At 36.4% G+C, this 24,960-nt stretch overlaps 1 protein-coding gene across 2 annotated transcripts in view; it reads left to right on the forward strand.

Annotated features, from left to right (window-relative positions):
* PIAS1 (protein inhibitor of activated STAT 1) overlaps positions 1-24,960 on the forward strand; it is a 127,926-nt gene that overhangs the window by 70,608 nt on the left and 32,358 nt on the right. For both annotated transcript variants that reach the window (XM_057723026.1, XM_057723027.1), the window contains exons 3-6: positions 11,352-11,436; positions 11,695-11,742; positions 15,270-15,360; positions 16,020-16,154. In XM_057723026.1, coding sequence (XP_057579009.1) covers positions 11,352-11,436; positions 11,695-11,742; positions 15,270-15,360; positions 16,020-16,154 — 359 coding nt within the window. The remainder of the gene's footprint in view (positions 1-11,351; positions 11,437-11,694; positions 11,743-15,269; positions 15,361-16,019; positions 16,155-24,960) is intronic.

The raw sequence follows: 24,960 nt of genomic DNA on the forward strand, positions 1-24,960 counted from the left end.
GTATTTAAATACATTCATGATGTTGTGCAATGATTACCACTGCATTTTCAAATTTATATCACCCCAAACAATAACTTTATACCCATTGAGCAATAACTTCCCATTTATCCTTCCCTTCAGCCCCTAGGATTCCCTAGTCTACTTTATGTCTCTATGAATTTGCCCATTCTAGATATATAAGTGGAATCATTTAATACTCGCTCTTTTGTGTCTGCCTTATTTCACTTAGCATAGTATTTTCAAGGTTCATCCATGTTGTAGCATGTATCAGAACCTTGTTCCTTTTTATGGCTGAATAATTTATTCTTTTGTATGGATATACCATATTTTGTTTATCCATTCATCTGTTGATGGACACTTGAGTTTCTTTTACCTTTTGACTATTATGAATAAAGCTATTATGGACATTGGCATTCAGGTATCTGAGTCCCTGCTTTCATTTCTTTGTGGTAGTATGTACTTAGGAGTGGAATTTCTGAGTCTTAATTCTGTGTGTTACTTTTGGGGGAACTGCCAAATTGTTTTCCATGGCATCTGCACCATTTTAGTGTTCCTGTCATCAGTGTATGAGGGGTTCCAGTTTCTCCGTATCCTCACCAATCACTTGTTATTTTCTGTTTTGTTTTGTTTTGTTTTTGGCTCACGGGCTTAGCTGCTCCGCGGCATGTAGGATCTTCCTGGAGCTGGGATCAAACCCGTGACCTCCGCATTGGCAGGCGGATTCTTAACCACTGCGCCACCTAGGAAGCCCTCTGTTTTGTTTTTAATTATAGCCATCCTTGTCAGTTTGAAGTGGTTCTGGTTTTGTGTACAGTAAATCCCCTACATACAAACCTTCAAGTTGTGAACTTTCAAAGATGCGAACGTGCGTTTGCTTGTCCAGTCACGTTAGTTCCTGTGTCTGGCATACATTGTCATGTGCATGCATCCTCTACAAGGGGTGGTGTTTTTGTGTACTTTACTGTGCAGTAGTGTACAGAGTACTGTAGTACAGTATCTTTATTTCAAGTTCAAGATGTCTGGAAGCAAGTGTAAAAGCAGCAGTGATGTAGCTGGCACTGCTAAGAAGCGCCAGAGGATAACGATGGAAACAAAAGTGAAAATAATTGAAAGAGTGGAGCAAGGCAAAACGATGGTAGACGTTGCTGGTTCTTATAACATGAATCGTTTAATCATTGGCACAATTCTAAAGTACAAGGACAAGATCATGGAATGTGAAGTCTGCTGTGCCAATGATGTCAACAATATCAATAATATTGAAGAGGAGTGAAAAAGTGGTGGAGGAGGTGGAGAAACTTCTCAATGTTTGGATGCAGGATGAGCATCAGCATTGAGTCCTGCTCAGCTTAATGCTGATTCAAGAGAAAACTAAAAGCCTTTATGAAGACTTGAAGAAACACTGCAAGGAATCAGAGGGCGCATCTTTAATGCCAGCCATGGCTGGTTTCATCAGTTCAAGGCTAGAGACAACCTTCACAACATAAAAATAAGTGACGAAGCAGCAAGTGCAGATATGGTAGCTGCCTGGGAATTTCCTGAAATGCTTCGAGAAATTATTGATGAAGGCAAGTATTTACCCAGCAGGTTTTTAATGTGGATGAGACAGGTCTGTACTGGAAGAGGATGCCAGACTAAAGTTACAGCAGTAAGGAGGAAAAGTTGATGCCAGGCGATAAAGCAGCAAAGGAAAGGCTAACTGTTTGGTGGCAATGCTTCTGGCTGTATAAAGCTGAAGCCTCTCTTAGTTTATCATTCAGAGAACTCAAGAGACCTTAAAAACATAGCCAAAGGCTCTCTTCCTGTTGTATAGAAGAGTAATCCCAAAGCCTGGGTTACACAGGCCATTTTCCAGAACGGGTTTTTCCACAGCTTTATCCCGGAGGTAGAGAAATATTGCTTGGAGAAGGATGTCCCATTCAGCATTCTTGCGCTGCTCGACAATGCTCTGGGCCACCCCCATTCATGGACGACTTTCATCCCAACGTCAAAGTAGTGTATCTGTCACCAACTACTACGTCACTCATCCAACCTATGGACCAAGGAGTTATAGCGACTTTCAAGAAATATTATATATGCCACACTTTTTGTCAGGCAGTAAAGGCAAGTGCAGATCAGGAACAACCTTGCAGCAGTTTTGGAAGGACTGTAACATCTACAAGGCCGTAAAAAAACATTGACTTGTCTTGGCATGAGGTTACTGCCATCACCATGAATGGGGTTTGGAAGAACCATTGCCCACAGTTTGTTCACGATTTTTGTGGATTTGAGAAGGTGGATGAGGAATCCAAAGAGGTCTTCAGCAACTTAGTGACCCTCAGCAAGAAACTGAAGCTAGATCTGCAAGAGGACTATAGTGACTTTACTATATTATTTTTGCAAAGTCCGTATTCCTTGTGTGTGATCTGTGAAGTTTCTCTTCCATTGTCACTTTAGTCAGCTGGTGATCTGATGGAGATTTCTCCAAACATCCAATCACCCCCTCACCTTCCCCCCCCCCGCCCCCCAAAAAAGTGAATACATCTCTTTAAATCTTGTGATAGATGGCAGGCCACAGTTCCTATAGATACAGTGGGGCTGAGGAATAGGGGATAATTGCTAGATCACTGACAACAGCTCTCTCAACAAATTCAGTAGTCTCATTCTTCATCAAGCATTCCCCTGGTTGCTGTAAGTGTCTGATCAGATTCAGAGTTCTGAAATAATTGATTCTTATTTTTTTCCCCCTAGCTTAATGGTTGTTTTGGAGGAGGAAGAACTAACTCCTGGAGCTTGCTACTCTACCATTTTCTCTCATGTCACTTACGATCTACTTTGTGTTACTTTTTGCATATGGTATACTATAATTCAAAAGCACTTTTCCTCCCACTGCATATGGGTATCCAGTTGTGGCACCATTCATTGAAAAGATTGTTCTTTTTCAACTAAATTGCCTTTGCATCTTTGTCAAAAATCAATTGTTCATATATATGTGGGTATATTTCGAGATTCTGTATTCTGCTTTATAGATCTATTTCTTTACCTTGACACCAACATCACACTGTCTTAATTACTGTAGCTTTATAGTAGTAAATAGTAAATTTTGAAATCAGGTGGTATTAGCCCTCTAGCGTTGCTCTTCTTTTTCAAAGTTGTTTTAGCTCTTCTAGGTCCTTTGTATTTCCACGTGATGTTTACAAGCACCTGTCAGTTTCTTAAAAAACAAAAAACTAGCTATAGAATTTTGATTGGATTACATTGAATCTATAGATCAGTTTTGAAACAACTGATATCTTAACAGCATTGCGTGTTCTGATCCATGAACACTGTCTATCTCTTCATTTATTTGGGTCCTTAATTTCGCTGAGCAATATTTGCACAGGTCTAGCCCATTTTTTGTCAGATTTATCCCTAAGTATTTATTTTGAGGGGATGCTACTATAAATGTGTTTTTAAAATTTCCATTTCTTATTGTTTGCTGCTAATTTATAGAAATAGCACAGGTTTTTGTATATCATTGTTACCCTACTAAACTCACTTATTGTAATACCTTTTGATAGACTCTATCAGATTTTCTGTATAGATCATCATATTGTCTATGGATAGACAGTTTTAGTTATTTTCCAATCCTGATGTTTTTTATATCTTTTTCTTCCCTTGTTGCACTGGCAAGACTCTCTAGTACATTGTTGAATAGAAATGATGAGTGGATATCATTGCCTTGTTTCTAATTCTTTAGTCTTTCATCTTTAAGTATAATGTTGGCTGTAAATATTTCAGAGAAGTACTTTATTGGGTTGAGGTAGTTCACTTCTATTCCTGGTTTGCTGAGAGCTTTTTTTAAATCAGGAATGGATGTTAAATTTTTGTCAGATGCTTTTTCTACATCTATTGAAATGACAATATGTTGTTTCTTTTTTAGTTTGTTAATCTAGCGACTTGAATGTTGAACCAACCCTTCATTCTTGGGATAAATCTCTCTTGGTTATGATGTATTATCCTTTTTTTATATAGTTTGATTTGATTTGATTTGTTAAATTTCTGTTAAGAATGTTTGTATTTATGTTTATGAGAGTTAAGAGTTGGTAATTTTCTTTTAATGTCTTCGTCTTGTTTTGGTACTGGAGTAATACTCTCCTCATAGAGTAAGTTGTGAAATATTTTCTTTTTAATTTGGGGGTAAGAGTTTGGTTAGAATTTGTATTACTCCTTGCTTAAATGTTTGATAGAATTCTTCAGTTTTTTGAAACAATTTATGTAGAATTGGTGCTATTTCTTTCTTAAATATTTGGTAGAATTCCACAGAGCAAACATCTGGGCCTAGACTTTTCTTTCAGGAAAGATATTTAACTACAAATTCAATTTTCAAACTAGGTATAGGGCTATTCAGGTTATCTGTTTCTTCTTGAGTACTCTTGGTAGTTTTTGTTTTTCAAGAAATTTGTCTGTTTTTTCTAAGTTGTCAGTTTTTGGCTGAAAGGTGTTCATGATATCTTTTGTATGCTTTTATTATCTATAGAATCTGTAGTGATGTTGCCCTTATTCCTTATTCTTATTTGTGTCTTTTCTTCTTTTCCTTAGTAGTCTGGCTAGGGGATATCACTTTTATTGATCTTCAAAAAGAAACTAACTTCTGGTGTTGTTGATTTTTCTCTATTTTTTTGGTTAGAGTGTTCCATTATATGAATGTTTAGTCAGTCATTCCCCTATTGATTGATATTTTGCATAAGAATAATCTTAATGGGAACTGTGTGACTAATTTATATGATGAAAATGACAAAACCTTAAGAATATGAATAAATGGACACAGATACAGTACTCCAGAATGGGAACATTAAAGATGTAAAGATATAAAGACGGCAGCTCTGAAAATTCAGGGGTTATTGTAATTCTACTCAAAATACCGTTGAGCTTTGAGAATCATGACAGAAGGATTCAGCAGTTTATCTAGATGATAAAACATCTGAGTTGATGTTAAAATTTTGAAAAAAGAAGAATGGGTGGAGGGAAACCTAATAGAAGATATTAAAACATTCTGAAACTATAACAGTTAAAAAATAGAGTGCCAGCACTGGGATAAAAAAGATCACTTAAAAAATAGCCTGGAGATGGAACACATTGGGTATAAGGATTTAATATGTGATAAAGGAAGCACGCATATCCATAGGGAAGAAGGATTATTTAACAAATGGTGTTAGTATAACTAAGCAATTTGGAGAAACAAAAATTTAGATTTTTAAAAAATATCACATACTAAATTAAGTTCCAGATGGATTGATAATTAATTACATAGAAACAGCAAACCAAAGAATTGAATTGTGTACTGATTGAACCTAAGAACAACATGAATTTACAAAGAAGGTGGTTGACAGATTAGGCTACATAAAACTCAACATTTATATCACCCAAAACTGTAGCCAAAATGAAAAATTATAACAGACTGGGGGAAATATTTGCAGGAAATTTCCACAGGGTCAGTATTTTTTATATATGAAACTCTTATGCAAATGTAAAAATGGGCATAGGACAAGAACTGGATAATTAACTAAATAGGAAGTTAAAAATAGGAAAAAAATTCTTAATACAAATTAAACTACTAAGGAGTTACCCAGATCCACCCATTAAATTAGCAACAACTCCCATGCAGGCCAGAGTGGGATGCAGTTAGTAGATGCACAAATTGCTAATGATCTTACATATGGTGTTACAAGCATTTGAAAACCACTCTTGTGATATGTTAAGATTCATTTTTTAAAAATCTCCATACTTTTTGACCCAGAAAACCCACATCTGGGAATTGATCCAAAGAAAATAATAACTACCCCCCTTCCAAAAAACAAACATATAAGCCTGTACACAAGAGTCGTTTCAAATAATGAAAAATTAGAGAAACCTAAATGGCTAATCAGGGAGTAATTAAAATTTTCATATACCCCATAGATAGAATACAATGCAATAATTAAAATATGGTGATAGAGATTGTAATTGAAAATGTAATAAGAATAATTATTTTAAAGCGAGACTTTCAAGTTGTATGTATAATTTGATTGGAAAGAAATACGTAAAAATGACAAGCAGTTATGATGAGGGTATAGTGGGTAATTCTTTTCCTGTTTTCTATGATCCAGTATAATGCTAGGCTGCATTAATAGAAGTACAACACTTAGATCAGGGGAGCTAATAGACCTATGTTATGAGAAGAGCATGGGCTTTGGAAATATGCAGATGAGTTCCAGTTCGGGTTCTGCTTACCTAGTATGAGGCCTTGACAGTTGCATAACTACTTTGAACTTCAATTTGTAAATCTGAAAAAAGAGTAGATTTCTTTATGATTGTTGTGTGGATTAACAATAGTAGATGGTAGCTGTTGATAAAAAATATTGTTCTTGTCATATCACATCTGGAATAATCAGTCAGCTTACAAGCAATCATCAGTTTTTTTAAATTAATTAATTAATTTTGTTGGCTGCATTGGGTCTTCATTGCTGCACACAGGCTTTCTCTAGTTGTAGCGAGTGGGGGCTACTCTTCTTGCAGTGCATAGGTTCCTCATTGCAGTGCCTTCTCTTGTTGCGGAGCTCGGGCTCTAGGCATGTGGGCTTTGGTAGTTGTGGCACACAGGCTCAGTAGTTGTGGCTCACGGGCTCTAGAGCACAGGCTCAGTAGTTGTGGCACACGAGCTTAGTTGCTCTGAGGCATGTGGAATCTTCCAGGGGCAAGAATGGAACCCGTGTCCCCTGCATTGGCAGGCGGATTCTTAACCACTGCGCCACCTAGGAAGTCCAATCATCAGTTTCAATGGCAAACAACAAAGATTTATTTTTCATTTACATTACAAGGGTGAGTCAAAAATTATCCACACTCTGGCTGTAGAATTTATTGTAATTAACTTGTGTGTGGGGGTGGGGGGCGCACAGGCTTAGTTGCTCCGCAGAATGTGGGATCTTCCTGAAGCAGGGATCAAACCCGTGTCCCCTGCATTGGCAGGTGGATTCTCAACCACTGTGCTACCTAGGAAGCCCCTGTAATTAACTTTTAGAAAAGACAAATACATCATTTTTCAACATAATCTCCTTGCTTTTCAATACACTTTGTCCATCTGTCAACAAGCTTTCATATTCCCTTGTTAAAAAATGTTTTAGGCTGAGCTGTGAGCCACGAATGCATCACTGTCTTCACTTCTTCATCAGAAGTGAATCTTCAGGGCTTCCTAGGTGGCGCAGTGGTTAAGAGTCTGCCTGCCAGTGCAGGGGACATGGGTTCAATCCCTGCTCCAGGAAGATCCCACATGCTGTGGAGCAACTAAGCCTGTGTGCCACAACTATTGAGCCTGCGCTTTAGAGCCCATGCTCCACAGCAAGAGAGTCCACGGCAATGAGGAGCCTGCACACCACAACGAAGAGTAGCCCCCACTTGCTGCAACTAAAGAAAGCCTGCACAGAGCAACAAAGACCCAACACAGCCAATAAAATAAAAAAAATAATAATAAAAAAAAGAAGGAATCTTCGTCCTCATAGGGCTGCTTTCAGGGGACCAAACAGGTGAAAGTCCAATGGAGCAAGATCAGGATTACAGGGAAGATGCTTTAACACCTCAAAACGAAGTTTTTGCAGCGTTGACAGTGTGGGCAGAAGTGTGTGGATGTGCATCATCATGCAAGATCACAGCGCCCTTGGATAGCAGTCCTCTGCATTTAATCCAAAGTTTAGGCCTCAGCTCTTCAATAAGCATCTCACTGTAATGAGCACTGTTGATTGTTGAACCTTTTTCCTGATAATATTCCAATACTGGCCCTTGAGGATCCCAGAAAACTGTAAGCATAAATTTTCCAGCTGATGGTTGACTTTGGACCTTTTCTTGGTCGGCAATTGAGGATGTTTCCATTCCATACTCTGCCATTTATTTTCAGGCTCATAGTGATGAATCTGTGTCTCATCACCAGTAATGATTCTCTTTAAGAAACTTTCACCTTCCTTAGAGTATCTGCAAATTTTGTTTGCAGATATCCAAACAATTCTCTTTCTTGAGTTGTTTCAGTACCCATCTCACAAACTTTTTGAAACCTTAGTCTGTCATGGATTACTTCGTTTTGAGGTGTTAAAGCGTTCTCCCTATAGTCCTAATCTTGCTCCATCAGACTTTCACCTGTTTGGTCCACTGAAAGTAGCCCTATGAGAATGAAGATTCACTTCTGATGAAGAAGTGAAGACAGCGGTGCATCTGTGGCTCGCAGCTCAGCCTAAAACATTTTTTAATGAGGGAATACCAAAGCTTGACAGATGGACAAAGTGTATTGAAAAGCAAGGAGAATATGTTGAAAAATGTATTTGTCTTTTCTAAAAGTTAAATTATGATAAGTTCTACAGCCAGAGTGTGGATAATTTTTGACTCACATTCGTATTAGCTGCAAATTGGTTGTGGCTCTGCTCTATGTACCCTCCACTCTAGAATCAAGGCAGACTGGAAGGAAAGATACTGAAACTCAAGGATAGTTCTTAAAGGTCTGCTCTGAAGTAGTATACTTCCATTCGTATTTAATTGAGCAAGGCATCAGTGGCTCTGGGTCATAAACCTCCTGTGGGGTAGGGCCAATACAAAGGGGCAGCAAATATTTTGGAGAATTAATATATGCTATGACAGAGTGTGTTCAGTTCTGGCTGTCACTTTAAAAGTGTGATAGCCTGGGGTATGTCCAGAGGAGAAAGATCAGAATGGTGAGTAATTCCAAAATCTTGCCTGAAGTACAGTGGGAAGAGTCAATGGGGAGAGAGAGAGAGAGGTACATTAATGCCGTCTAAAATATTTGAAGAATGGCTATGACTGGATATGCTATATGGCATTAGTGGGTGGGAGTTACAGAATTGTGTATTTTGATTCAGTGTAAGGTCATAAGGAGGAAGGGAGACAGAAAAGGAAACTGGTTCTTGTTCTAAATACCTTACCTCATTTATATTTAAAAGAATCCTATGAGGGTTTTTGTGTTTGTGTATGTTTATGTTTAAATATTGAAGAAAACAGACTCAGAGTGGATAAGTACCTAAGGCCACATGGCAAATAAGTGGTAAAACCAGTTTGAAATCCAAGTCTGTGTGATCTCATCTCTGCCCACTAAACTGCTACTCTGTTGGGCTGTAAGCTTTCTTACAGCTATGCTGTTCATCACTAGTCATCTCCTGCCTGACAAGGTAATGGCCACTCTTCCCCCATCTCTAAAGGGGTTGAAACAAAGTATAAATGGAAGAATTGAAAGGAAGGTTGAACTCTATCTAGATCAATGATCTCCAAGCTCATTTGATCATTTGTACCTTTCAGTGAAATAACTTAGCATATACCAAATATATGTCATATATGTTAAACTACTATATTGATATTGTATATGTTATAAAACACAAAAAATGGAAGTTGAAAAAGTTAAGATTTGACATAAAATTTTAGATATTTTTGTGAATTAGATTTTATGGAAAATCTCAACTTTTAAAAACTTCTATTTTACAGGTAGGTATTTTTTCCTGTGGGTTGTCTTGTGTACCCACAGAGATGCATACCCCCAAAATTGGAAGTCATCATTTTGGATGACTTGTAAAACTCATTTTTCAGTGTGAAGATTCCATGAATTTGTTTGGCCTGAACGTTTCTGAAAGAGATAATGATAGCTTAATTAATTTCTAGAAAAGTTTTTAAATAGTCTGTTATCTAAGAGCAAAACTATAAATTCACTGGCATTCATAGCAAAATTAAACCTGAAAATCAAATAGTACAAAAGATGCTTTTCCAGGGGAACAGTAATAACCCCATGAGCATTCCAATCTACTATATATAAAAGAGGATGTAAAAAGGAGTTAGTATTAAGTAATAAACCTGATTTCTATGTGTGACTCAAGAAACAGCCTTGCTATTTTAGCCATATCTTCTCTATTTAAATCTCTATGTGTGTACGTGTACAAAACTTACTGTACTCATCTTTTCTAAAATGAATCTGAAATTCTGCCTAGAGAATAATATTAATTTTGGTACTTGGGAAATTATTTTAGTACTGTTTTAGAATGGAGCCAGAAATCTAAATCTAAATCAGCCTACCGGACTAAAATCTTTATAGAGATATATCCTCTTAAGAAGCAAAGAAGTTACTTTCATTGCCTGGCAGAGGAAACTGTTTGCTTTTCGATGTTCTGGTCCTTGGTTATCTGCCTTTTGTCAGGTTAATATTTCATGATTAAAATAGCTATCTAGTTAGTAACTGTTTCTTGGGGATAGAGTCTTTAAGAAAAAACCTTCCCAGATCACAGAAAGCAGAAACGCAATTGTAGACTTTAAAAAATACTCCTGTATTGACATGAAATTATAGATCAGCGGTGCTCTTCTGCATTTCTTTCTCATAAAAAAGCTCATTTATGCAGCTTTTTTAGCTTGGCATTTGTGTTTGGTGGTAGTTCTGGGGAACAGTGTCGCTTGCAGGTAAGAAATGGCCAAGTTCAGCTACTTTTTCTGCACCAGTTTAAGTGGCCCATAGGCCAGGAATTCCTTGGTAATAACTTTCAGTGATCCATTTGTTCTAGAAAATTATCCTGGAAAAGGACAGTTTAAGTAATTTAATTTGGTATTTCTTAATTTTCAGTCTTTTGTTCATTCAACAGTCACTCAATGCTTCTTTGTGCCTAGCACTGAGGAAATATTAGTGAACAAGAGGAGTATTGACCGCTGATTTTAAATATATATATAACCTGTATTAAAAGCCAGTAGAACTATTGTTGCTCACAGCAACAGCCTGTAGGAATCCCTAGTCTCCACTGACCCATGCTTTCCTGCCTGTTCTCACTCACTCTTTTCTCTCTCCCCACCTCTGTTTCCCTCCCTCCCTTCTCTCCATTCTCCTTTCCCTTCTTCTTGTAACTCCTTTCCTCCTTTGAGATAGTGACCACAGACACATTTTGACGTCAGTTCATCTAAGCATAGGAGAAACTGTGTATGATATTTATTGTATAAAACTTGGCATGGTATAGTTAAATGGGAGATGATAAAATTCTTAATTTGCCTTCAAGTCCAGCTGTCATCTCACCTGCGCAGATCTCAAGGTATATGTATATGTTTGTTACTTAGCTCAGAAATCTTGTATCTTTAAATGGGTTTATATTATTTTAAATAAAATTAATATCAGCATGTTTTTATACAAGTGTGCTTTTTAATGCAGATGTCTGTATGATATTTGGCACATATCTCATTTTTCAGTGCCTTAATTGACTTGTTATCTAAACTCTAGAATCCGTCCTAGTTAATGAAAGGCATGTGAATGATTGTTTTTTGTTGTTTTGTTTGCTGTTGTGTTCTGTATTGATGAATTTGAAGGTAATTAAAAATATAATTGTTTTCTTCTGTAGCATCAGACAACAGTCAGCGCTTTCGAGAAACCTGTTTTGCATTTGCATTGACACCACAACAAGTGCAGCAAATCAGTAGTTCCATGTAAGTTGTCTTTGAGTGTAATTTGCAGTTTGATCTTTGAATCCAGTTTTGTCTATAAGTGACTGTTTAAAACAGTGTATTGGGTGAGTATTGTTGTCATGCAAATACTAGTATTGACAATACTATTATAGTGTTAGTTACCGTAAGAACTATTATTTCTGATAAATTTGAAATACTTTCTGCAGTAACAGTGTCTTTGAATTCACTTTCTTGTGTATGTCTTTAAAATAATTGTAGTTCTTACTCTGTCTTTTCTAGGGATATTTCTGGGACCAAATGTGACTTCACAGTGCAGGTCCAGTTAAGGTACAGTGTTGACTACAGTATATATCCAAAGTTTAAAAGTTAATATTTCTTAAAGATTTTTAAAAAGCTACCAAATTTTCAATAAACATATTGAAAGTATTGGGTTTAGATGTTTGGGTAAGGGAAAACCTTTTCCTGTTATGATATATCTTAATTACTATCCAAGTTAGATTTTAATATAGCAAGTCATGTACCATATATTTAACCATATTTCTCTATTTTGGTTGCCATCAGTTGGTTAAGAAGCTCCAACTGATGATATGTTTAAATATGGTGATCAGCTCTTTAGAAGTACCAAGTTTTATGAAAGCAAAGACTTTATCTGTGTGAGTAGCAAACTACTGTACTGTAGTTAAGGAGCTAATACTTAGGTTAAGTCTGCAATGTCTCATGGACTAGCAAGAACCAAAATAGTCTAATTTGCTTTGTCCTGTATTTTTAAACCATTAGTTTAAATGCTCTTTAATTTAGATTCCATGTGAAACATCTCTTGATAGTTTCATAAAGACAAAGGGAAAATTTTCCAACATGCTACTGCCCCATATTCAGTTTCTTTCCTTAGCCCATTTCTTCTAAGAATATCTAAGATCTTTTATGTTAATATGTCTCTCTCTCATTGCTTACATAAACCATCTTATGCTGTTCTTTTTACTCAGTAGCTATTGTTTTGTAAACCTAAGTGTCCCACACTGTTCTTATTGCAATCGGGATAGAAGAGGAAATACAAGACAGTTGTTTTCCTCAACAAGCTGTTTTCCCCATAAAGTGGGAAAGATAAGTCAAACAGCCCAGTCTCAATAATTGGATACTAAGTTGTATATACAGGTTATAAATACACTAGGAGATCAGAAAAGAGATAAAGGGACCAGCTCAGTGCTTCCTGGAATAATGTGAAAAACTCTGATCTATGTTTAAAAATAGTGTGATGAAAACTGAGGAAGCAGGGAAGAGATTGAGGTCTTGGTTTTGGAAGGCACTGACAAAGGTGTTTCTATGTAAAAGGTACTTTAACCTCTGTCAGGGGCAGACTATGATAATGACTGAATAAACTAAAGAACTAAAATATTATGCCTTCATAATTAATTACATATTGCTATAATATATTTTACTTCCTGCCTCAATAGTTTACATTTTGTTCATGCTGATATGTGACTTTGTCCCTTTTTTGAAAACATTTATTTATGTATTTATTGGCTGCATTGGGTCTTTGTTGCTGCGCGTGGGCTTTCTCTAGTTGCTGCAAGCAGGGACTACTCTTCGTTGTAGTGCGTGGGCTTCTCATTGCAGTGGCTTCCCTTTTTGCAGAGCACGGGTTCTAGGTGCACAGGCTTAGTAGTTGTGGCACACGGGCTTAGTTGCTCCACAGCATATGGGATCTTCCCAGACCAGGGATCGAACCTGTTCCTCTGCATTGGCAGGTGGATGCTTAACCACTGTGCCACCAGGAAAGTCCCTGACTTTGTCCTTTGAAACAGGGGTTTTCAGACTGCTTTGCTTGCAGCCACCGTCAGAGGGCTACCCTCTGGCTACCATTCCACCCTCTCTCCCCCCAACACCCCCAATTTCCCCACCTGACACACACATATACACACACTCTGAACCAAAGTAATGCTGCTTCGATCTGTTCTGCATGTTTGACTTCTGGGTTAGTTTTCATTTGCGGAGAGTATTCCAACTAAAATAAAGTTTAGAAGCCATAGCTCTAGAACAAAAGATCTAGTTACTATGCTTAGTATTAATGTACATGCATTCTTTAAAGCAGCAAGAGGTATGGTTCACATTCCAAAGAAAGGTTTTCTTTCTAAGATCATTTCAAAGATTCTAAGGGAACCTTGGTGGTTAAAAATGGCTTAGCCATTTTTAATTCAAATTTATCTCAAGAACTGGATGAAAAAAGAACCATTTTGTATTATATTTTGTAACTGTTAGGTGATTCTTTGTGTTTTACTAAACTGCTGTCATCCCCACCCTCCTCACTCCCCACAGCAGTCCCAGTGTATTAAGTTGGGAGCGTATACCTTCTACTATCCTAATTATAAGTCTTTATCTAAAACATTAAAACAATTTGGTCAGAATTAGGATCAGTATTTTCTCTATTGGATTCCTAATCTGTTTTCATTTATCTGTTTCCCCTCCCCACCCCCATGAACTCTTATATAGAAACTTTCTTCTGTTGTTCCCCCTTTTTAAAATCTCTTTTTCCCCTTTGGTTTGTAAGGGTGATTTAGATTTTCACTTTTTACTTAATTGAATAGGAGTCAACTTGTGATATAAATTGTTGTTTTTCTATAGCTTCAGGCAGCCAGGTCCATGTTTCTGATTTATCACTGCATTGGAATAATTGATTTAAAACCTTATGGCATCCTCGTACTGTTGCAGTATAAAGAACTGGCCTGTAATAGAAGGTTCTGCTGGGGTTAGAGATGATCTTGTGGGCTTTGACATCTGTTTGCTAAGTATATTTTGAGAAAATCTTTGTAGATTAGTAATTCTCAACCTTTTTATGGATCTCTAGCCCCTTTGAGAGTCTGATGGACGCTATAGATTGTCCCTGCTTAAAGATGACCATATATATGCACCCATAAAATTGTACGTAGAAAATTGTCCCATTTTGTGGATGCGCCCTCACACAGATTCCATGGCAGGCAGATCAAGATGTTGAGAGATGTCCGTGCATGATGAACATTTCACAAAATTCAGAGGTGGTGTTCTTCTTAACGTGTAACTCAAAGGTGCTGTGAACATTCTGTGAAGGTGGAATGAGCCGCAGCTCTGTATTGGAAATAAGAAAGTAATTAAGAATAATTGTCTTAAATAGAAAATTAATCATTTATTTCTTGATCTTTATAAGAATGGAGTGAGAATGTACAAATTATGTAGTTGTCCTTGGTTTTCCCAAAAAACACATTTAACTTAGAAATAAATGTTTTTGTGAGTTTCTAAAATAGTATTCTAAACACGTGAGTATAATACAAATAATTTTATTATTCAGTATCTTCAGTTTTCAGGGAATAATGGAGTACCTGGGCTTGCTTTGTGGACAGAACTTGATCCTGGGATGGGCTTCTAGCATTTTCAGTATATTCTGCTGAGAACCAAAAAAATGTTTCATAGACACATAAATTTGGGAAATACTATAATATTTCCCTCTTAAAAAGTTACAGTGCTTGTTAGCCTAGCTCTGAGAAGTTCTATATGGAGGAAACAATTGTTTGATTCAAAATTTCTCAAATTTATTCAACCACAGAGCATTTCCCCACCTCCTCCCCCCCCAAAACATGCTTGAACAAATGACTGGAAATATTATGAAGACAACTACAGGTTGGTAGTTGTGACCACTGAAACTTTCCATTGACAGAATTACTTATTTTGAACCTGCTTAAATACATTTATTCATCATGTGACATGTCTAGTTTTAATAGTTTTTTGTTAATAAGTTTGACCGTCTTTTAGATTAGTTATGGAACAAAAATATTAATGAGGTCATCCTTTAATAAAGGAAATTAAATTTGTCCTTTATTGTTTAGGTTTTGTTTATCAGAAACCAGTTGTCCACAAGAAGATCACTTCCCACCCAATCTTTGTGTGAAAGTGAATACAAAACCTTGCAGCCTTCCAGTAAGTCCTAAAAGCTATTTTTTAAATGCATTGCCAACATAGCTAGCAAATAAGTCATCACAGCTGTTGTTAATCATAGTTTTTCATTAAGAAAACATCTTTATTTTGGATATATATTCGTGTGACTGAATGAAGCACTTGTACCAACTATGTATAATTAACAGCTGTGACATTAGCTATGGAGACATAGTCCAGGACTTGGAGTTGGGTGTGGTAGCTTTAGTGTTTTACTGAATTTTGGGAAGAAAAGATTGTTTCAATAAAAACCTCAGATATATTCATGTTATTCTGGAAGCTTGTGGTAGAATAGAGATTTGAAGAATGCTGTGCCTTTAACAAAGGAATGGGGGCTGTTATTGTTTACCTTTAAAATAATCCTTATATACTTATCCAAGCTCTTTATGAATTCAACCTGATTGTTAAATTTTAGAGATTTTTGAGTTCTACCACCAATATTTTTCTTAGGCTTCCTATAATGAGACTGTGTGGTTGTTTAGAGAAACATACAAGAAACACTTATATAAGTTTGCTTCTCTACTTTTAATTAAAAATACTCATATTTTCTAATGTATAGTTTGTAGCATTTTTTTTTTTTAAGGAATGGAAGTTGAGATGATTGTGGAAATAATAAGTAGAAATAAATTATATTTCATCTTTAGGGTTATCTTCCACCTACTAAAAATGGTGTGGAACCAAAGCGACCCAGCCGACCAATTAATATCACCTCACTTGTCCGATTGTCCACAACTGTACCAAACACCATTGTTGTTTCTTGGACTGCAGAAATTGGAAGAGTAAGTAAATTTTTGTTTCTACCAGATTTTTTTATTATGAGGAATGGTTAATCTCCATGGCTACCTGAGCTTATATGTAAATGAAATGAGTTGCGAAAGGATTTATTTTTGTCTCACAATGAATTTTCAGCATGTTCCCATTTAAAAAATCATATCATTCAGTATCCAGTGTTTTATAACCTGATAATGTTCACTCAGTAGTTTTCATAAACATCTTCCTATGTCATTTCATGTTCATCTGCATGATTTTATTTTATTTATTTTTTCCCTCAGATCTGTATTGGAGTATAATTGTTTTACAATGTTGTGCAGTTTTCACTGTACAACAGAGAGAATCAGCTGTATTTACACATATGTCCCCATATCCCCTCCCTCTTGAGCCTCCCTCCCATCCTCCCTATCTCACCCCTCTAGGTCATCACCAAGCATCTAGTTGATCTCCCTATGTTGTGCAGCTGCTTCCCACTAGCTGTCTGTTTCCCATTTGGTAGTGTATATATGTCTATGCTACCCTCTCACGTCATCCCAGCTTAGCCCCCCCACCCCCAACCCCATTTCCTCAAGGCCATTCTCTACATCTCCATCTTTTTTCTTGTCCTTTCCCTAGGTTCATCAGTACCCTTTTGTTTTGCTTTGTTTTGTTTTGTTTTGTTTTTAGATTCCATAGATAGGCATTAGCATACAGTATTTGTTTTTCTCTTTCTGGCTTACTTCACTCTGTATGACAGACTCTAGGTCCATCTACCTCACTACAAATAACTCAATTTCATTCCTTTTTGTGGCTGAGTAATATTCCATTGTATATATGTGCCACATCTTCTTTATCCATTCATCTGTTGATGGGCATTTAGGTTGCTTCCATGTCCTGGTTACTGTGAATTGTCATCTGCATGATTTTAATTGGCTACATCATAGTCCAATATGAGTATCCATAATTTAACCTGTTCCCTATTGTTGAACATTTATTTGGTTGATTCATTACTATTTCAAAGAACATTTTGAAGACCATCCTAATAGCTATAACTTTGCATAGATACATGGTAATTTCCTTAGAGTAAATTTGCAGAAGTGAAATTGCTGAGTCAAAGAGCATCAGAATTTAAAGAAATTTTGTGTACATTGGCAGATTGCTGTACCAAAAGATGTTGTACAGATTTATTCTCTGACCTTCAGTGTTTATTCACATGCCTATTGAACGGTAACACTGAGTTTTATTTTCTTTAAAATCTCTATTAATTTTAGCAGGTAAATATTGGTTACCACACTGCTTGAATTATTACTGAGATTGGACATATTTTATGTTTGTGATTATTGACATTTAAAAATTATATCAATATCTGTTTCTCTGTTGCTGTTTTCCTTTTTATTATTTATGAGTTCTCTATATATTGACTTAACCCTCTTTCACGTGTTGCAAATGTTTCTTGTTTATTGCCTTTTGTTTTTATTTGTGTGATTATTTAATGTGTAGAAGATTTAAATTATTATGGAGCCAAATCTTAACCAGTTTTGTTCCTTCTTTTTTTTAAATTTATTTTTTACTGAAGTATAGTTGAATTACAGTATGTTAATTACTGCTGTACATCAAAGTGACTCAGTTATACATAAATATACATTCTTTTTTATATTCTTTTCCATTATGGTTTATCATAGGATATTGAATATAGTTCCCTGTGCTATACAGTAGGACCTTGTTGTTTATCCATCCTATATATACCAGTTTGCACTTGCTAACCCCAAACTCCCAAGCCTACCCTCTCCCATCCCCCTTCCCCTTGGCAACCACCAGTATTCTCTATGTTCCTGATTCTGTTTCTGTCTCATAGATAGGTTCATTTGTGCCATATTTTAGATTCCGTGTATAAGTGATATCATGTGGTATTTGTCTTTCTGACTTACTTCACTTAGTATGGTAATCTCTAGTTTTGCTTGCATGGTTTTGTTTTTTTGTAGTCTTTCCTCTCAGCCTCCATCAAGTTTAGTCTGTCTGGCCTTCCCAGTCTTAAATAAATTTTTTTTTTCTTGATTTTTGAGGTTTCGAGTTTTATCTTTAAATATTTAATCCATTGTAAATTTGTGTGGTGTGAAATAAATATTTAGTTTAAGTAGCCAGTTATTTACTAAAGCCACCATTAACTAAATAAATGCTAATTCTGAAGCCACCATTTATATATTTGCTTTTGTTTATCCTGTGTGTGTTTCTGAACTTTTCTATAATTTCTTAGCTAGCATTCTTTTTTGGGCACAATTTAGGAATATTTTTGATTATTACACTGTGATGATATGAGCTGATGTCTGTTCACTAATTCATTTGAAATTTATAGAATACGTGCTATATTCCATGCACTGTACTGAAAACTGGCAGTGCCATAGTGAGAAAAAAAAAGTCCTGATTCTTTTGGAGCCTAAGATCTAGGGGCCAGGTAGTCACACGAAAATGTGAACGTATTATAAGTAATATAAAGAAGAGGTGTGTGGTGATTTTAAAGTATATTAAAGGACATTTCGCACTAGAGAGAGATCAGGCAGGGGTTCCCTGAGGAAATAATGACTGAGCTAAGAGCTGAGAGAAGGGTGGAAGGAATCAGGTGAAAGCTTAAGAGGAAACAACCTTTAGCATAGCCCACCAGCAGGTGTGAGCCTAGTTCTTTTTAAGAGACTGAAAGGGAACAAGAATGGCGAGAGTACATAGAATGGGGAAGAGCAGGATACAAGATGAAGCTAGAGAGGTGAAAGAGGGCTAAACAATGTGGGGTCTTTGAGGTAATGTTAATGTTAAGGATATTCTCTTTTTAAGCAGAAAGTTTACAGGGCCATAGTTTTGTTTAGAAAAGGCCACTCTTCAGAATGGTGAACAGCTTGAATGGAGGCCAGAGTAATGCATAGAGGTTACCTCTCACTATTGCTGAAACATTAGTGAGAGATAGTGTATTAGTCTAGAGTGGTGGCATTGGGGATAGAGATAGGTAGATCTGTAGGACTAAGCAATAGATTCGAAATAGGGGCTAAGAGAAAGGGAGGGGTCCAGGATGACTCCTTGGTTTCTGGCTTGAGTGATAAGGTAAATGATAATATTACTCAGATAGAGGAAACACTGAAAAAGGACTGAGTTTAGGTGTGTTTTGTCTTGTTTTGCTCTGCTTTGAAGGAAGGCGTATTGGAGGACGACAGGGAGACCATCGTGAGTTCAGTTTTGAAGCTTGTGAGTTCAAGATGCCTTTGAGACATTCTGAATAGGCGGTTGGGCATATAGGCACAGAGAATAAGTTTGAGCTAGAGAAAAAAAATGTGCATCATCTGCATATTGATGGTTATTGGAGCCGTAAAAGCAGGCTGACATTGTTAGGGGAAACGTAACAAGTAGGAAGAAGAGTGCACTGAAGACTTATTCTTGAGGAACTATAGCATTTAATATTGGGTAGAAGAGAATGAACCTGCAGAGGACATGGGGAAATAGTACCAGAGATATGGGGCAAAACAGAGGGTGGGTATGAGAAGCCAAGGGAAGAGTTTCAAAAAAGGAGATGATAAGCAGTATTGAACAGATTTTGAGAAGTCAAGTATGTTGAAGTCTTCAAAAATACTTTTTGGATTAGAAACATAAAGGTGACCTTAACATGAGCTGTTTTGTGAATCGTGGGAGGGGAAGCAAAATTGTGACCAGGCAGAGGTGAGGCAGTAGAGAGAGTGAGTTACAGAAGAGTGGCTTTGGAAATAGATACGGGGGAGCTGGAGAGAAATGTGAGATGAGAGTTATTTGTTTGCTTTAATGGGAGAGTGTTAAACATGTATAAAGGATGATGGCAGGTATCTTCTTGGGAAGAAGAGAAAGAAAGGATGATCAGCAGTGAATTTCATAGCAACTCATTGTAGCTAAGAGGGACAGCTTCTTTATTTAGTGAAATAAAAGGATTGGATGCATGTATGTGATTGGTACTGGAGAGAGGAGTAAATTCTGATCTACTGACTTCTCATGTCTGTGAGATAGAAAGTGAGAGAAGTCTGCTGAGAGTGAGAGAAGAAATTAGGGTCTTTAAGAGAGTGAAAATGTTGGAAAAGTAATTACAGAGAGTATAATATATTCCCTGCATTATTCCCCCAAATCTTTATGGGAATGAATGAGCTTGCTTTAAAGTTTGTGTATTAACTTAGAGATGATTAACTTATTTACAGTATTTAATGTCCTTATTTCAGGAACTGTATGTTTCTGCATTTATTCAAATCTTCTTTCATGTTCCACAGTAATTTAATAGGTTTCTTCTTACAAGTCTTCCATTTTTTATTGATTCTTGTTTATTATTATTATTGCTATTATAAATAGATCTTTTTACTATTATATTTTCTAAAAATTTTATTGTTGGTTTATTTAAAAGCTAGTTATTGTTGATTATTTACTTAGTACATAAATTCATGTACTGGTTCTGATAGCTTTTTAGTAGGTTTTTTGGTATTTCCAGATAGGGACTTTTTTTTTTTTTAATTTTATTTATTTATTATTTTTTGGGGGGTACACCAAGTTCAGTCATCTGTCTTTATACACATATCCCTGTATTCCCTCCCTCCCTCGAGTCCCCCCCCACCCTCCCCGGCCCAGTCCTCTAAGGCATCTTCCATCCTCGAGTTGAACTCCCTTTATTATACAACTTCCCACTGGCTATCTGTTTTACAGTTGGTAGTATATATACGTCTGTGCTACTCTCTCACTTCGTCTCAGCTTCCCCTTCACCCCCCGCCCCACCCAAACCTCGAGTTCTCCAGTCCATTCTCTGCATCTGCGTCCTTGTTCTTGTCACTGAGTTCATCTGTACCATTTTTAGATTCCGTATATGTGAGTTAGCATACAATATTTGTCTTTCTCTTTCTGACTTACTTCACTCTGTGTGACAGACTCTAGGTCTATCCACCTCATTACATATAGCGCCATCTCATCCCTTTTTATAGCTGAGTAATATTCCATTGTATATATATGCCACATCTTCTTTATCCATTCATTTGTGGATGGGCATTTAGGTTGCTTCCATGTCCTGGCTATTGTAAAGAGTGCTGCAATAAACATTATGGTACAAGTTTCTTTTGGGATTATGGTTTTCTTTGGGTATATGCCCAGTAGTGGGATTACTGGATCATATGGTAGTTCTATTTTTAGTTTTTTAAGGAACCTCCAAATTGTTTTCCATAGTGGCTATACCAATTTACATTCCCACCAACAATGCAGGAGAGTTCCCTTTTCTCCACACCCTCTCCAACATTTGTTGTTTTCAGATTTTGTGATAATGGCCATTCTGATCGGTGTGAGGTGATACCTCATTGTGGCTTTGACTTGCATTTCTCTGATGATGAGTGATGTTGAGCATCTTTTCATGTGTGTGTTAGCCATCTGTATGTCTTCTTTGGAGAAATGTCTATTTAGGTCTTCTGCCCATTTGTGGATTGGGTTATTTGCTTTTTTGGTATTAAGCTGCATGAGCTGTTTGTATATTTTGGAGGTTAATCCTTTGTCCGTTATTTCATAGGCAACTATTTTTTCCCATTCTGAGGGTTGCCTTTTAGTCTTGTTTATGGTTTCTTTCACTGTGCAAAAGCTTTTAAGTTTCATGAGGTCCCATTTGTTTATTCTTGATTTTATTTCCATGATTCTAGGAGGTGGGTCCAAAAGGATCTTGCTTTGATGTATGTCATAGAGTGTTCTGCCTAGGTTTTTCCTCTAGGAGTTTTATAATGTCTGGCCTTACATGTAAGTCTTTAATCCATTTGGAGTTTATTTTTGTGTATGGTGTTAGGAAGTGTTCTGATTTCATTCTTTTACATGTAGCTGTCCAGTTTTCCCAGCACCACTTATTGAAGAGGCTGTCTTTTTTCCATTGTATATTCGTGCCTCCTTTGTCAAAGATAAGGTGCCCATATGTGTTTGGGCTTACTTCTGAGTTCTCTATTCTATTCCATTGATCTTCCTTCCTATTTCTGTGCCAGTACCATACTGTCTTGATCACTATGGCCTTGTAGTATAGTTTGAAGTCAGGAAGCCTGATTCCTCCAACTCCATTTTTCCTTCTCAGGATTGCTTTGGCTATTCAGGGTCTTTTGCGTTTCCATACAAATCGTAAGATTTCTTGCTCTAGTTCTGTGAAAAATGCCATTGGTAATTTGATCGGGATTGCATTGAATCTGTAAATTGCTTTGGGTAGTACAGTCATTTTCACGATGTTGATTCTTCCATTCCAGGAACGTGGTATGTCCCTCCATCTGTTTGTGTCGTCTTTGATTTCTTTCCTCAATGTCTTAAAGTTTTCTGCATACAGATCTTTTGCCTCCTTAGGCAGGTTTATTCCTAGGTATTTTATTCTTTTGGTTGCAATGGTGAATGGGAGAGTTTCCTTAATTTCTCTTTCTGCTCTTCCGTTGTTAGTGTTTAGGAATGCAAGAGATTTCTGTGCATTAATTTTGTATCCTGCTACTTTACTAAACTCTTTACTAAATTAATGCTAGCAGTTTTCTGGTAGAGTCTTTAGGGTTTTCTATATATAATATCATGTCATCTGCAAAGAGTGACAATTTTACTTCTTCTTTTCCAATTTGGATTCCTTTGATTTCTTTTTCTTCTCTGATTGCTGTGGCTAAAACTTCCAAAACTATGTTGAATAATAATGGTGAGAGTGGACACCCTTGTCTTGTTCCTGTTCTTAGAGGGAATTCTTCCAGTTTTTCCCCATTGAGAACGATGTTGGCTTTTGGTTTGTCATATATGGCTTTTATTATGTTGAGGTAATTTCCTTCTGTGCCCATTTTCTGGAGAGTTTTTATCATAAATGGATGTTGAATTTTGTCAAAAGCTTTTTCTGCATCTATTGAGATGATCATATGGTTTTTATCCTTCAATTTGTTGATATGATGTATCACGTTGATTGATTTGTGTATATTGAAGAATCCTTGTATCCCAGGAATAAACCCCACTTGATCATGGTGTATGATTTTTTTAATGTGCTGTTGGATTCTATTAGCTAGTATTTTGTTGAGGATTTTTGCATCTATATTCATCAGTGATATTGGTCTGTAATTTTCTTTTTTTGTGACATCTTTGCCTGGTTTTGGTATCAGGGTGATGGTGACCTCGTAGAATGAGTTTGGGAGTGTTCCTCCTTCTGCAATATTTTGGAAGAGTTTGAGAAGGATAGATGTTAGCTCTTCTCTAAATGTTTGATAAAATTCGCCCGTGAACCCATCTGGTCCTGGGCTTTTGTGTGTTGGGAGATTTTTAATCACAGTCTCAATTTCCATACTTGTGATTGGCTGTTCACAGATAGGGACTTTTAAGTGTGAGATGTATCATTATACAAATAATGATAATCCTAATACTTATGCCATAATTTCTTATTCTTGTTCTCTTGTGCTGTCTAGAACAATACTAGTGTTACAACATTAAATATTATAATAGCTATTAATTTTTGACAGAACTTAATTACATCAATGGCGTAATCCTATCTTTTTTTTTTTACTGGATATCTTTGAGAGAAATGGATTTTGAATTTTATCAGAATCCTTTTTGACATTTATCAAGATTATATTTTTTTCCTTTACCTAAACAACATATCACTATTAGGTTTTAAAAATCCTTTTAAATGTTTTTTTCTAGTGTACCTTGGGCTCCCCGTTTTTGTCCCCCTTTTTGAAGAGGGTGTTGCAGGTGTTTTGGTTCTTAACAGTGTGTGAAAAGTATAGCCTTCCAGGGAAGTGTATAAACACCAGAGTGTTTACAGTGAACAGTGGAAGAAGTCTGAAAGTGTGGGAGAGGAGGGAAATGTGGTTGCTGATATATAGCACTAGAGGAGAGGGGGAGATACTCTTCCATGGGAAGCCTTCCGTACCTCAGAAAGAAAACAGTATCTTCAGTGTTTTGAAGTTCTCCCAGGTAAGATCTTTGTGTAGACGCTGATCTACAAGTTGGAGTCCTTCTTTTTGAAGTAAAACATTGAAAGAAAATTATTCTTTTCTAAAGCCCAGAAGATAACTTCTTAGATTGGTTTTTGATCACTAGTTTTAGTCAACTTGTAAAGATACTCTTGAATAGTACATATAGAATCTCTTACTGTTTTGGGGATTAATTTCTGTATTATTATTTGCCATTGAGAAATGTTAGCATTATGTCTTCAAAGGAAATAAGTGGAAGAGCAAATGCTGTGGTGGTGATCATCTTACAATATATTATACCTCTGTGCAATCAACGCATTGTGTACCTTAGGCTTATACAGTGTTATATGTCAATTATAGCTCAATTTTAAGAATTATAAAAGAAAAAGAGCTAGTATAGTGCTTGAAGGAAATAAGTGAACTATGTTGTAACTTCTTACTCTACCTCAGAGTATTCACTGCATCTAACGTTTATTAAACTGTCATTGTAAAGAAGTTATTTACATGTTGGTGTAAAGGGCACTTAATGAGTAGATCATATCTTAATAATGAAGAAAGTGTCCTATGAACTTCATAGACAGTTTTGAAAAGTTTTGAAAAAGCATTTGACATAAACATCACTGTAATGCAATTTATTTCAGTAGTTGGAGTTAGGTAGTACTCTGAAGGGTTAGCAGAAACAATATGATATCATGTACCTAGAAGAAATACTATACCACCGTGAAGTTTTTTTTCTGGGGGGGTGGGGGGGTTGCTGTTGATTCTCCTCTATGTGATATAAAATTTAATTCCATTATTATCAGTACAAGTGGTATTTGTTAATACCTGACCCTTTTTTTTTGCTGCTGCTGCTTTTTTTTTTTTTTTTTTTTCTTATCTGGTTACATGTTTCTACTAGAGT

Source organism: Hippopotamus amphibius, chromosome 2 (genome assembly GCF_030028045.1).
Source record: "Hippopotamus amphibius kiboko isolate mHipAmp2 chromosome 2, mHipAmp2.hap2, whole genome shotgun sequence".
NCBI lineage: Eukaryota > Metazoa > Chordata > Mammalia > Artiodactyla > Hippopotamidae > Hippopotamus > Hippopotamus amphibius.